Below are 12,570 nucleotides of genomic sequence, written 5' to 3'. Positions count from 1 at the left end.
GTGCCTGGGATGAGCCAGTGCACAGTTGCACTCTGTGCCCAGCAGAGGGCAGCCTGACACTGCTTTCCCCCCCAAGAGTACACACAAACCACCACCACCACCCACCACCCACCCCACCCCTACCCCCATCCGCCATCCCCACCATGACTTCAGGGTTCCTGACTTATCTCCTTAACATACTCTGTCTCCTGGGGATCAAGGCCTGGGCTGAGCTAGAGTTCTTTCCATCCCCAACTACCTTCTCCCTGAGATCCATCAGAGGTGGGTGGAGGTGGCCACAGGAAGCAGAAGAAACTGAGTGGATTCCTTGCTTGCTATGTGGCCCCACCTCCAAGCCACACTCCCCTGCCTTCCCAGGGATGGTGACCACTACGATGCCCTGAGGGACTGCCTCAAGGCCATCTCCCTAAACCCATGCCACCTGAAGGCACACTTTCGCCTGGCCCGCTGCCTCTTTGAGCTCAAGTATGTGGCTGAGGCCCTGGAGTGCCTGGATGACTTCAAAGGGAAGTTCCCGGAACAGGCCCACAGCAGCGCTTGTGACGCATTGGGCCGAGACATCACGGCAGCCCTCTTCTCCAAAAATGATGGTGGTGAGTGGGCACTGAGGAGGGGTTACTGTCACTTTCTATTTGAGGTCCTATGTGACATGCTAGAGAGGACATAGTTCTGAGATCAGTAACGCCTGGATTCAGGTGTTGATTCAGAAATCATGTGGCTTTGGAACAGTCACTTGGTCTCTCTGAGACTCAGTTTCCTCATCTGTAAAGGGGGAGTGATAGTACCTCCCATTCAGAGTTTCTGTGGAGGATTAGCAATAGCGTGCTTAAAGCACCTGGTATAATGCCTGGAACTCAGGACAGGGAAAAGCTCAGCTCAGGCCATCTATGTAGCTCCAGCTGGGCCTGCTCAACCTGCTCACAGATAGGGCCTTGGCCGTTCCATTGGACATCTGAGTAAGAGGCAGCAGCTGGGGGTTGCACTCATTCCAGTTTGCACACTTGCAACAGAGGCAGCAGCATAGCGCAGTAGAAATACCTCATGCATGTGGTGTAAAACCTTGGGTTCCAACTTCGGCTCTGCCGTGTGGTAATTATGTGATCTTGGGTGAAGCGCAGCCTCCCTGAACCCACTGCCTTACCTGCACAGAGAGCATTCAAAAGCCCTGTCTAGCTCACCTCAGTAGCATTGGAGAGTGAGCTGGGTATTTGTGGTGAAATGTGAACTCACTGGAGGCAGACATGGATCCTCATCTCTCCTATGCAGTTTACTAACCGTGCGATTGATTCATTTGTTTGAGTAGTTATCAAGCATCTACCATGTGCTAGGCACTGTGCTGGGTCCTGGGAGTACAGCTGTGAACAAGTCAGATGAGATTTCTGTATTCATGGAGTTTACAGCTCTAGTGAAGGAACCAAGCGATGGAGGAGAAACAGAGTGTGATGAGTGCCATGGGGACCCGATATGGTATGGGTGCATGGGGCAGGGCTTGGTATCAGGCTGGGGTTCTAGAGGAGGAGACATTTAACCTGAGATCTCGAGGATGAGGGAGAAGAGGTAACTAGATTAAAAGTAGCTGTGGGAGGTGAAGACTTCCTGGTCTCGGGACCAGCACATGCAAAGGCCTGGAGGCAGGCAGAACCAAGGCACTTTTAAGGCACTGAGAAAACTGTTGTGATTTTACCCAAGGCTCTTAACCAGTCAGTGCCTCAGTTAGGATCTGTAACTTGTCTTCCAACGAGGAAGGGCTTGGACCTTACTGCCTTCAGAGCCATGGATCTATTTAGAAAAATCTCCCCTTCAAGGCTCTCGGTAGTGCTTCACCTTCTCCTCCCTGCCTCTCACCTCCACAGAAACAGACTGCGGGCCTCTGCATCCTTGGGGCTTTCAGACATTTTTCAGGGACCTGAGCCAAGGCCCTCCTAGCATCTGAGGTCCCCTCTTGAACATCCTCAAGGGCTCTGTCCAAAGATGCTTCTTCCTCACAGTCATTCTCAGCTTTCCAGGGTAGGGGTAGGGCTGAAAACAGGGCAAGGGGTGGAGACAGGGGAGGGCAGGGGAAGAGGGACAGGCCTCACCTTTCCATGCTCTCTGCCCCCAGAGGAGAAGAAGGGAGCTGGTGGTGGCGGTGGCGGCCCTGTCCGCCTCCGCAGCACAAGCCGCAAGGACTCCATCTCGGAGGATGAGATGGTGCTGCGGGAGCGAAGCTACGACTACCAATTCCGCTACTGTGGCCACTGCAACACCACTACGGATATCAAGGAGGCCAATTTCTTTGGCAGGTCCGAGGTCCTGAAGAGGAGGAGGGCACAGGCTAGTTGGCAGCAGGAGGTCGGGGTGGGGGTGGGGGCATAATGCTTTTAGAGAAGTCTCAAATCCCAACTCTGCCTCTGTATCCTTGACCAAATGGCTTCACCTCTGTGGGCCTCAGTCTCTTCATCTATAAAATGAGACCAGCCATCCCCACTCACAGGTCGTCCATAATGAGGATTAATGAGGACAACCATAAAGCATCTAGCACAGGGCCTGGACTCTGCCTTTATCCCCTACCTCCTCTCCCTCAGTCTCCATGTGCCAGAGCTTGGTTTTTTGATATTGATACTTGGAGCTTTCCTCTGCTGGAGGTATGAGGCAAGAGCCCTCAGAAGCTGGCGGTCTTGGCACATCATGTGCTCAGAACTGTGCCCAGTTACTGAGGGACATAGCCCATGTCTCAGATTCCATCACCCCTAACCCTCCTTTGTAGATGGTGTAACTTTCTTTGGGTAGGTGAAACACTTGAATTCGAGAATCTCTCCATCAAGATCCCCTCTAAGTGTAAGTCATGTGTGAGGGGCAGATGTACTGTAGGGTCTGGACCCGGGAAGGCTAGAGCTGCTGAGGGAAGGCTTAGACAAGAGTGTTCCCAGAGACCCAAGAGATGCAAGATCTGATCCAGCACCCAGGGAGCTTATAATATGCTTTGAGGGAGAGTATCTTAAAGGGACCGAAACAGTCCCTAATCCTGAGCTTAATAATAGCTGGACAGTGACTAGGGCTCAGCAGTTTGGAGAGAGGATTACCACGTGTGGGAGTTCTGAGTCAAGTGAAGATCCCAGAGTTCGGGGGGCTGAGCAGCTCCAGATGTCCGTGTTCCCCCTCGCCCTAAGCCACACAGCCTCTACTTGAGGCTGTAGGGCAGTACCCCACCTGACCTCCCTGCCCTTTGCCCCTCTGCCAGCAACGCTCAGTACATCGTCAGTGGCTCTGACGATGGCTCCTTCTTCATCTGGGAAAAGGAGACCACCAACCTGGTCCGCGTGCTCCAAGGGGATGAGTCCATCGTCAACTGCCTGCAGCCACACCCCAGCTACTGCTTCCTGGCCACCAGCGGCATCGACCCTGTTGTGCGGCTCTGGAACCCACGGCCAGAGGTAAGGGTATAGAGAAGATGGGCAAAACTAGACAGGGAGGAAGGTTGGGCTGGACACTGTGCAAGGCCTCTGGCTGACTCAGGAAGGGTTGGGAGGGGAAATGAGTCACCCAAAGGCTAAAAGCTGCTAGGATGAATGAGCTCTTACCCAAGGGCCCAACACTGTGTCAAGGTGGGAGCCATCAAATTCTGGAAGTGCCAAATGTAGTGAGTGGGCAGTTCCGGGGCAAGAGTTGGCACCTGCCTTCTAGGGGCATATCCCTGAGCAAGTGGAGATGAGACTCATATACAGGAAATAGTAACCAAGGACAGGGGTGCAGGAGACAGGGAGGGAGGGAACCAAAGCAACTCCAGCACCACCTCGTGAGACCAGTACCTCAGACGCCCCCTAGGTACCTAAGTACCCTGCCCCTCATAGACCACTGTGTTGTATCCCCCAGAAGCTGGACAAAAACCAATCCCTTGGTTACATGGGAAGTATGCAGGCTTTGGAGTCTGGTGAACCTATGTTTGAATCCTAGTCCCTTCACTCACTGCCTGAGGGATTTAACCATCTTTGGCCCAGGTTTTTATCATCCGTACATTGGAATGGAAATGACAATACCACCTCAGAAGGCTGTTTTAAAGAAGTGATTCCTATGAAGTGTCCAGTCCATAGCGACACTTAGGGTGTTATGGTCCCTTCTACTCCCAGAGTGCGTAGCCAGGCAGGCTGGCCTGAGGCCTCCCCTGCCCTCTGACCCACTTCCCTCCCCTTTCTAGCCAGCAAAGCAGAAATCAAGTGGTGTATCTAATTACAGAGGCAATTTACTGTGAATTTTAAAGAGAACCCTACAGGCCTCTCCCATGAGGGGAGAAGAGAAGGATAAAGGAAGCATTGTTGGGAGTGATGACAGAAGGGAATAGGATGGGGGTGTTGTCTGTGCTCCCCATCCTGGGTATCTAGCAGGTGTGCCCAACAGACCCTGTGTGAGTCCTCTTTTGTATGTGTCCACGTACAGGCCCCCCATGTGGTATGTCCCCATCATTTCTGGTATGGGGCCCCACCGACATGTATCCTGATAGGTGTGTGTGTGTGTGTGTGTGTGTGTGTGTGTGTGTGTATATATATATATATATATATCTCAGTGTATTGTGTTGTTCTCTCCCAATGTATATTACCAAATGGGCCCCCCATGTGGTATGTCATGTCCTCACAGAAGTATCCTGGTGAGCATGTCCCCGTACATGTCCCAGTATGTGTATTCCCCTGCACCCAATATACACACATGAGTTTATGTACAAACCTCATGTACATCTCCTGGTATGGATGTCCCCTCCAAATTTATTGCTCCCTGTGTGTGTGTTTGCCCCTGCATACACATATATCCCAGTGGTGTGTGTGCCTTCCCCCACAGAGTGAAGACCTCACAGGCCGAGTTGTGGAGGACATGGAGGGTGCTTCCCAGGCCAACCAGCGGCGCATGAATGCCGACCCACTGGAGGTGATGCTGCTCAACATGGGCTACCGGATCACAGGCCTGAGCAGTGGGGGTGCTGGGGCTTCTGACGACGAGGACAGCTCCGAGGGCCAGGTTCAGTGCCGGCCCAGCTAGACCCTCCTAGCTCTGGTCCCCAGCCTCTGCTACTGGCTGGACCCTCCGCCATGGGCAGGAGGTCAGGGGGTTCTGTTTTGGTTTGTCTTCCCCCCCTCCCCATTTTTTCATTTTCCTGTTTTGTTTGTTAGTTTGGCATTGGGGGTGGGGGGTTGCTACAACTTGCTGGCTTTCAGACTTTTGGGCAGATTGCCCCTTGACTGGTCCCAGCCCTGAGCAGAAGAGCAGGAGGGGAAGCCCCTCTTAATGCCCCCCCACCTCCCGCTTCCATGTCCCTGGAGGGCTCTGGCCTGCCTCAGGTTGGGAGGCAAGGGCTGAAGCTGTCTTCAAGGACTGCCCTATACTTCAGTTGGCGGCAGGAAGGGGAGTGGAATTCCAGTCCGTAAGGGCTAGCCTTGTCCTGTTGCCACTCTTGCTCCTATGGGCAAGGCTAGCTCCTCTGTGGCTTCAGGGAAGGTTCTGAAAAAGGATGGGGTCCCACCCTCCCTCCAGAGCTACCATGTCGGGGTGGAAGCAGAAGGAAAGTGGGAGTTCTGCAGTAGGCAAGACCAGCCCCCTGCCTGGGCAGTAGAGCGACCTCGCCCTTCTCCCAGTGCTGGCTCTGGACCCTGCGCCTGCTCTCGTTGGCCACCCCTGGGGGCTTAGCCTTTCCCAAGGGCCCTGGCAGAGGGTAGGGCACCATGCCCGTACCTTTCTGCACTGCACTACGACTACTCCCACTCCTCTTTCTGGGGGCTCCTTGGCCTCACTGTGACCTTTCTGCCAGAGCTCCCAGCCAGTCCTACTCTGCTGAGGTGGCGCTCCCCGCTAAGGGCCCATTCTGCCCTCCCTTCCACCCCACTTGCTGAGCCGCCACAAAGACCAAAGAAGTGATGGCTTTTCTCTGTCCCCTGCTGCTCTGGGGGGAGGGGGGGTCTCCGGAGCCACTCAGATGGGAAAATCCCTAACTCGGCCCCCTCCCTCCTCAGCAGCCCCAAGCTTAACACTGGACAGCGGTCACCCACCACCCACCAAGCCTCTCTCTGCCCCCTGGTCTCAGCTGGGAGCTGCTCCTGAGAGTGGCTCAGCCTTCCTCCCCTCTCCCTCCCTCTCCTTCTCTCTCCCTCTCCCCTTAGTGCTTACTTGGCTCCAGCCCTCCAGCTGCAGCCTCTGGGGAGCAGCAGCCTCCCTCCTTCCCTCCCTCTGCCTGGTCTCTGCCAGGTGCCTCCTCTCAGTCAGGCTTTAGAGCAGCCCTGGAGACAGGAGGGCCATGTTAAAAGCTTTTTCACAGTTTTAAGAAGAAGGTTGGGGGGCGGTGAGGTTAGTGGTGGGGGGTCTGGCACCATCTCGTCATTGCTTTAATCCCAGCAACACAGGTGGCAGCTTCTCCCCCCTTCCTCCCCACCCAGTCCCTCTCCCACCCCTCTCTTCTAGCTTGGTAATGAAGTATATTTATTGGTGAAGGAAACAGCTGCTGCTGCTTTTCCTGCTGCTGGGACTTGCTCCCCTGTCTCTTCTCCATGACCTTTCTCGAGCCAGGGAGGGGAAAGCAGGAGTACTGGGGCTGGGCCCTGGGGCCCAAGGACCAGCAGGGGCCCCTTTGCTTTCCTGTGTTCGAGACACCTGCCATTTCCTCTCTCCCTGCCTCCCTCCCACCCTCCCTCCCTCCCTGCCTTCTGCCCCCTGCCTGCCCAGCCTGGGCCCTGCAGTGTGGAGAGACACATAAGCCTTACTGTCCTCTGGGGGCAGGAGCCGAGCCTTTTTGTTGCTTCGCTCCCAGGAGAGTGAGGGTGACGCAATTGATTAAAACCATTTTGTTCTAGGTGTGGCTGCTGGCATTTGTGGGGTGTAAATGGGTCTTGGAACCAAAATGAGGGTAACTGATCCTTCACTTCTGTAGCTATGTGACTTTGAGTGACCATACCTCTACAGGGTAGAATGAGGCCTGTCTTGGAGGATCCCTGTGAGCAGTGGCCACCCAGCATAGTAAGGCTGAGTGCAACAGAGCCTGCCACTGGTGGCTATGAATTGCAGTAATCAGCTTTCACTCTCCTGGCTGTTTTCTCATCTCTAAAATAAGGAGGTTGAAGTCTTAGTAGCTTTTCAGCTTCTAAAATCATCCCAAACAAGAAATACACATTTTACATTGTGACCCAAGATACCCATACTTATTTGTATGTATACATAATGAACATAAGTTTCATGCAATAATATTTACCTTTGCTACATGCAATGTGTTCTATTTACCAATCTATTTTATTAAGGAGAAAAAAAATGCTGGCCACAACCCACTAAATGGACTTCACAAACCTACAGTTTTTTAATGTGCCCTGAATTAGAGGATTTATTAGACCAGAGGTTCCCAAACTTTCTCAGCTCACAGCACTCACCTCAGCACTAGTGGCTCAGTCATTTTCTCATGGAGCCTTTAAACCATAAGAAATGCCTAACAGTTCTATTTATCAAGTATTTATGCTCAAATCACATAACGAGAATTATGTCCTACTAAGTCATTTAAAAAAAAAATAGTACATATGAACTAAAGGGAAACAATACTTTTATTTCATTCTTAAATACAGTAAGTAATGGGATCAGTGTGCTTGTTGGGCACTATAAAACTTGTCACATTTTCTAATCAGATTAGACACTACTGCCTTTATTTCCTGTTCTGCATCAACTTTCAGTTGCTTTTTATCACAGCAACCACTAAAAACCCAGCTCCTCAAAGATGACATAACCATAAGAATGTATCACAACCTAATGATGAAACTATGAACTAACTACGTTGAACTAGTAGATCTCTTTGTAGCCAATAGATGTCGAGTATCTCCCAAATTTAAAATCCTACCATACCGCCTAAAATTTGTTATGGCACCTCAAGGTTGTTGATGCATAGTTTCAGGACTGTAGTTCAATATTGTGGGAATAATAGCTTCATTCCTGAAACGTGATTCTTCTGTTTGTACATTTGGAAAGAACAGGGGGTGATGAGGAGGCAGCAGGGTATGTTAGGGTATGCTCAGTTTAGTGCAGGAGACTGGAAGGAGATCCTGACAGAAACAGGTGCTCCAGACAGAAACACCTATTGTGGTGTTATGAAGCAGGTGCTTTGGACTAGTATCACTTCTTCGTGCCCAAGTTGAAGTCTGCAGAAACTTCAAGACATTTGCAGACCAGGCAAGGGAGGGACAGTGTTACAGATCAAGAGAGTATTGTAAAGTCCCAGATTGCCTCCTGGAGCCTGAGTGATTCAGTTCAGCTGCACTGTAGATGTTGGGGTGGCTCATGGGCTGAAGGGGCAGTCCAGTTATAGAGGACTCTGTGCTTGGTAAGAGGCTATAGGCCTGTCAGCAAGGAGGAGCCACTAGAAGACTTCATTCACCAGGCGTTCCCTTTCATTTGGAGTTGGTATTCACCCTCCCCCCCTCTTTAAAATACTTTGTTTTTTTAGAGCAGTTTTAGACTTATTCATTTTTATTTATTTTTGCATGTGTGCACACACGCGCCCATGAGCCGGGGGGGTGGGGGGAGGTTGGGAGGGCAGACAGAGAAGCAGACTCTCCCCTGAGCAGAGAGCCCGATGGGTCCTGGTGTCATGACCTGAGCTGAGCTGAAGGCAGACACTTTTTTTTTTCTTCTTAAAGATTTTATTTATTTATTCATGAGAGACAGAGAAAGAGAGAGGGGCAGAGACACAGGCAGAAGGAGAAGCAGGCTCCATGAAGGGAGCCTGATGTGGGACCCGATCCCAGGACTCCAGGATCATGCCCTGGGCAGAAGGCAGGCGCTAAACCGCTGAGCTACCCAGGGATCCCCCTGAAGGCAGACACTTAACTGACTGAGCCACCCAGGTGCCCCAGGCCTACATGCAACTGAGCAGATAGTAAAGTCAAAGAACAAAGGAAGATTGGCACTACTCAACTTCAAGATTTATCATAAAGTTACAATAATAAGACAGTGTGGTATTGGCAAAGGACTAGACAAATAGATCATTGGAATGAGTAGAGAACCCTGAAGTAGATCCACATAAATATAGTCAGCTGATCTTTGCCAAAGGAGCAAAGTCAATTCAATGGAGAAAGGATAGTCTTTTCAATAGATAGTGCTGGATTTAAACACTATACACCATTCACAAATGTTAACTCAAAACGGATCATGGATCCAAATGTAAAACACAAAACAATAAAATTTCTAGAAGATAAACAGGAGAAAACCTGGGTGACCTTGGGTTTGGTGATGAGTTTTTAGAAACAACATCAAAAGCACAATCCATGAAAGAATAAATAAATTGGGTTTCTTTTTTTTTTTTTTTAATTTTTTATTTATTTATGATAGTCACAGAGAGAGAGAGAGGCAGAGACACAGGCGGAGGGAGAAGCAGGCTCCATGCACCGGGAGCCTGACGTGGGATTCGAACCGGGGTCTCCAGGATCACGCCCTGGGCCAAAGGCAGGCGCCAAACCGCTGCGCCACCCAGGGATCCCTAAATTGGGTTTCATTAAAAACTTCTGCTCTACGAAGTCATTGTTACCAAAATGAAAAAGACAAGCCAGGACTGAGAGAAAATGTTTGCAAAACATGTCAGATAAAGGCATTGTACCCCCAAATATACAAAGATCTACAAAGAACTCTTAAAATTCAACAATATGAAAACAACCTATTTTAAAAATGGGCAAAAGATCTGAATAGACACCTCACCAAAGAGGATTACAGGGGACTAATGAGCATACAAAAAAAAAAAAAAAATGCTCAGCATTGTGTCATTAGGGAATTGCAAATTAAGTCAACAATGAAATATCATCACCCATTAGGATGCCTAGAATCCAAAAACTGACAATACCAAATCCTGACAAGGATGTGGAGGACCAGGAATTCTCATTACTGGTGTGAATGCAAAATAGTACGGCCTCTTGAGAAGATAGTTTGGCAGTTTCTTACAAAGCTAAATATATAGTCTTTCCATAAGATCCAGCAATCGCTCTCCTTAGTATTTACCCAAATTAGTTGAAACTTATGTCCAAGTTGGAAGCAACCAGGAAGTCCTGTAAAAGGTGAATCAGTAAATTGTGATATAGCCACATAATGTATTATTCAGTGATAGAAAGAAATGAGCTATCAAGCCACAAAAACATGGAGGAAGCGTAAATGCATATTGTTTAATGAAAAAAGCCAGTCTGAAGGCCACACTGTATGATTCCAACTATATGACATTCTAGAAAAGACAAAACTAGAGAGAAAAAAGTTCCCTTGTGCTCCATTTTTAATGTGCTTCCGCATATATGACTCACCCAAAGCTCTTACCAGCCGTACTGGTAAGAGAGGCGGGGGTCGGATAAGCCCTCTCAGTGAATGCACAGCCAAACAATCCTTTTTAAAATTTTTGTTTTATTTTTAAGTAATCTCTACACCCAATGTGAGGCTCACAACCTCGGGATTAAGAGTCACATGTGCCACCAACTGAACCAACCAGGTGCCCTGGCAAGCAAAACAGACATTAGAATTGGGCCCCCTGTGGGGCACCTGGGTGGTTCAGTTATTGAGCGTCCAAGTTTCTATCGCAGCTCAGGTCCTGATTTCAGGGTCATGAATTCAAGTCCCTGCCACCACATTGGGTTTCACACCAATGGAGCCTACTTAAAAAATAAAATTGGGTCCCCTGTTTGTGGTGAGCAGTTGTAGCCCTTAGAGGTCTGCTCCCCATCTCCATGCTTCAGCACATGCTGAAATGTGGCTGCAAAATGTAAAGAGCAATGAGAGATCATCTAGCTCAGAGGTTCTCCACTCTGGCTATACCATCAGAATCACCCAGAATATTTTTTGGGGGGATGGTCAGAGGCAAGAAGAATCTTAAGCAGCCTCCATCTGCCCTCAACATGGAGCCTGACCTGGAGCTTGATCTCATGGCCCGGAGATCATGACCTGACCCAAAATCAAGAGTCAGACTGAGCCACCCAGGGGCCCCTCACCCAGGATACTTTAAACAATGTCCCACCCCAGAGATTGTTTTAATTGATCCGAGGTGGGACTCAGGAATCCATCCATTAGTTTTAAGCATCCCAGATTCATTCTAAGTATGGCTAGAGCTGAGGATCACTGATCTAACCCTAAAGTCTACATTTTCTGAAGAGACAGAGTTCCAAAGAGGGGCAGGAAAAAGGTATGAGCTGTCCAAGGACTCCAGTGAGTTACAAGCAAAACCAGGGTGGGGTGGGGAGGGTGCATATTTAATTTTATAAGGCAGGGGGCACCTAAGTGTCTCAGTCGTTGAGTGTCTGCCTTTGGCTCAGGGTGATTCCGGGGTCCTGGGATCGAGTCCTGCATCAAGCTCCCCACAGGAAGCCTGCTTCTTCCTCTGCCTGCCTCTGCCTCTCTCTCTCTCTCTCATGAATAAATCTTAAAAAAAAAAAAAAAAAAGGCACCAAAACCAGGACTAGATCCCTAAACTCTTATTCCTAGTCCAAGTCTTTTTTTTTTTTTAAGATTTTATTTATTCATGAGAGACATACAGAGAGAGGCAGAGACACAAGCAGAGAGAGAAGAAGCAGGATCCATGCAGGGAGCCTGACGTGGGACTCGATTCCAGGACTCCAGGATCACACCCTGAACCAAGGCTCAACTGCTGAGCCACCCAGGGATCCCACCTAGTCCAAGTCTTTAAAAATCATTTAAATATCATGAAACTTTTTTAACTCCTCCTCTGTGCCCAGCACTGGCTTAATGAAAGTGCATACAACAGACTAATCCCTGCCCTCCTGGTACCTCCACATTATTTGGAAGATGTGGAATAGAAATGCAGACTGTGCATCGTCCCTGAACATTGGATTTCAGTGGGAATCAGGAGTCCTCCCCAGTACATTCTCCCCACTGGTTTGCCAGGCTCTGTGTCTGGTATGGGTGGTAAAGGAGGAAAGCATTCTGATGGACATGATGGCAGGCATGGGGTACTCTATTGTTCAGTCTTGTTCTGCCTCCTGCTCTTGACTGGTTTCTTTTTTATATATATAAAATAGCCTGGTCCTAATGAGCTATACTTTGCACCTATTTTGTGGTGATTTACGGAATCTCAAGCTGGTCTCAGCCTCATGACTCTTCAGTAGACCTAAGAGGGGTCACCAGCAGAGACAGCCAGGGTTGAGGCTCAAAAACCCCAACTCTTATCTAATATGTGCTTAGATTTCAGAAAAGTTCTTGAACCTCTCTGGGCTCATTTTTCTCATCAGTAAAATGGGTATATTAATACCTGCTCCAGTTACTTCACTACATTGTAAGAAGGTCCCTAATCATAGATTATATGCATCAAAGTACTTTTTAAGTAAGAGTTCTACAATTGTGATGTGTGGCTTTCACTGCTATAATAGCTAAAATTGAGTTTATTTGGGGCCAGGAGCTGTTCAGGTATAGCCTGTCAAATAAACCTTATAAGAACTCTATATGTGAATTACCGTTTCCCATATTAGATGTGAGGAAACCGATGCCAAGAGTCTCAGTTACTTTCCTAAGATATGACAACCACTGACAAAGCTTAGGTTGAAACACTGGGCTTGCTGGCTGACTCCAGAGTTCACATGTTTAACCGTCATACTT

The 12,570-nt window shown here is 49.2% G+C and overlaps 1 protein-coding gene across 5 annotated transcripts in view; it reads left to right on the top strand.

Moving 5' to 3' along the window:
• Positions 1-6,808, top strand: part of WDTC1 (WD and tetratricopeptide repeats 1) — a 62,958-nt gene extending 56,150 nt beyond the window's left edge. For 2 of the 5 annotated variants that reach the window (XM_072827608.1, XM_072827607.1), the window contains exons 13-16: positions 358-593; positions 2,102-2,282; positions 3,279-3,413; positions 4,810-6,808. In XM_072827608.1, the coding sequence (XP_072683709.1) occupies positions 358-593; positions 2,102-2,282; positions 3,279-3,413; positions 4,810-4,879 (622 nt within the window). In that variant the 3' untranslated portion in view covers positions 4,880-6,808. Of the gene's footprint in view, positions 1-357; positions 594-2,101; positions 2,314-3,220; positions 3,414-4,809 lie in introns of all 5 variants that reach the window. The other 3 variants (XM_072827605.1, XM_072827604.1, XM_072827606.1) reach the window with 2 other exon arrangements.
• Positions 6,809-12,570: the final 5,762 nt, after the last annotated feature.

Source organism: Canis lupus, chromosome 5 (assembly GCF_048164855.1).
Source record: "Canis lupus baileyi chromosome 5, mCanLup2.hap1, whole genome shotgun sequence".
NCBI classification, from domain to species: Eukaryota; Metazoa; Chordata; class Mammalia; order Carnivora; family Canidae; genus Canis; species Canis lupus.
Note: the sequence above shows the minus strand (reverse complement) of the source record. Positions and strands in the feature narration are given on the sequence as shown.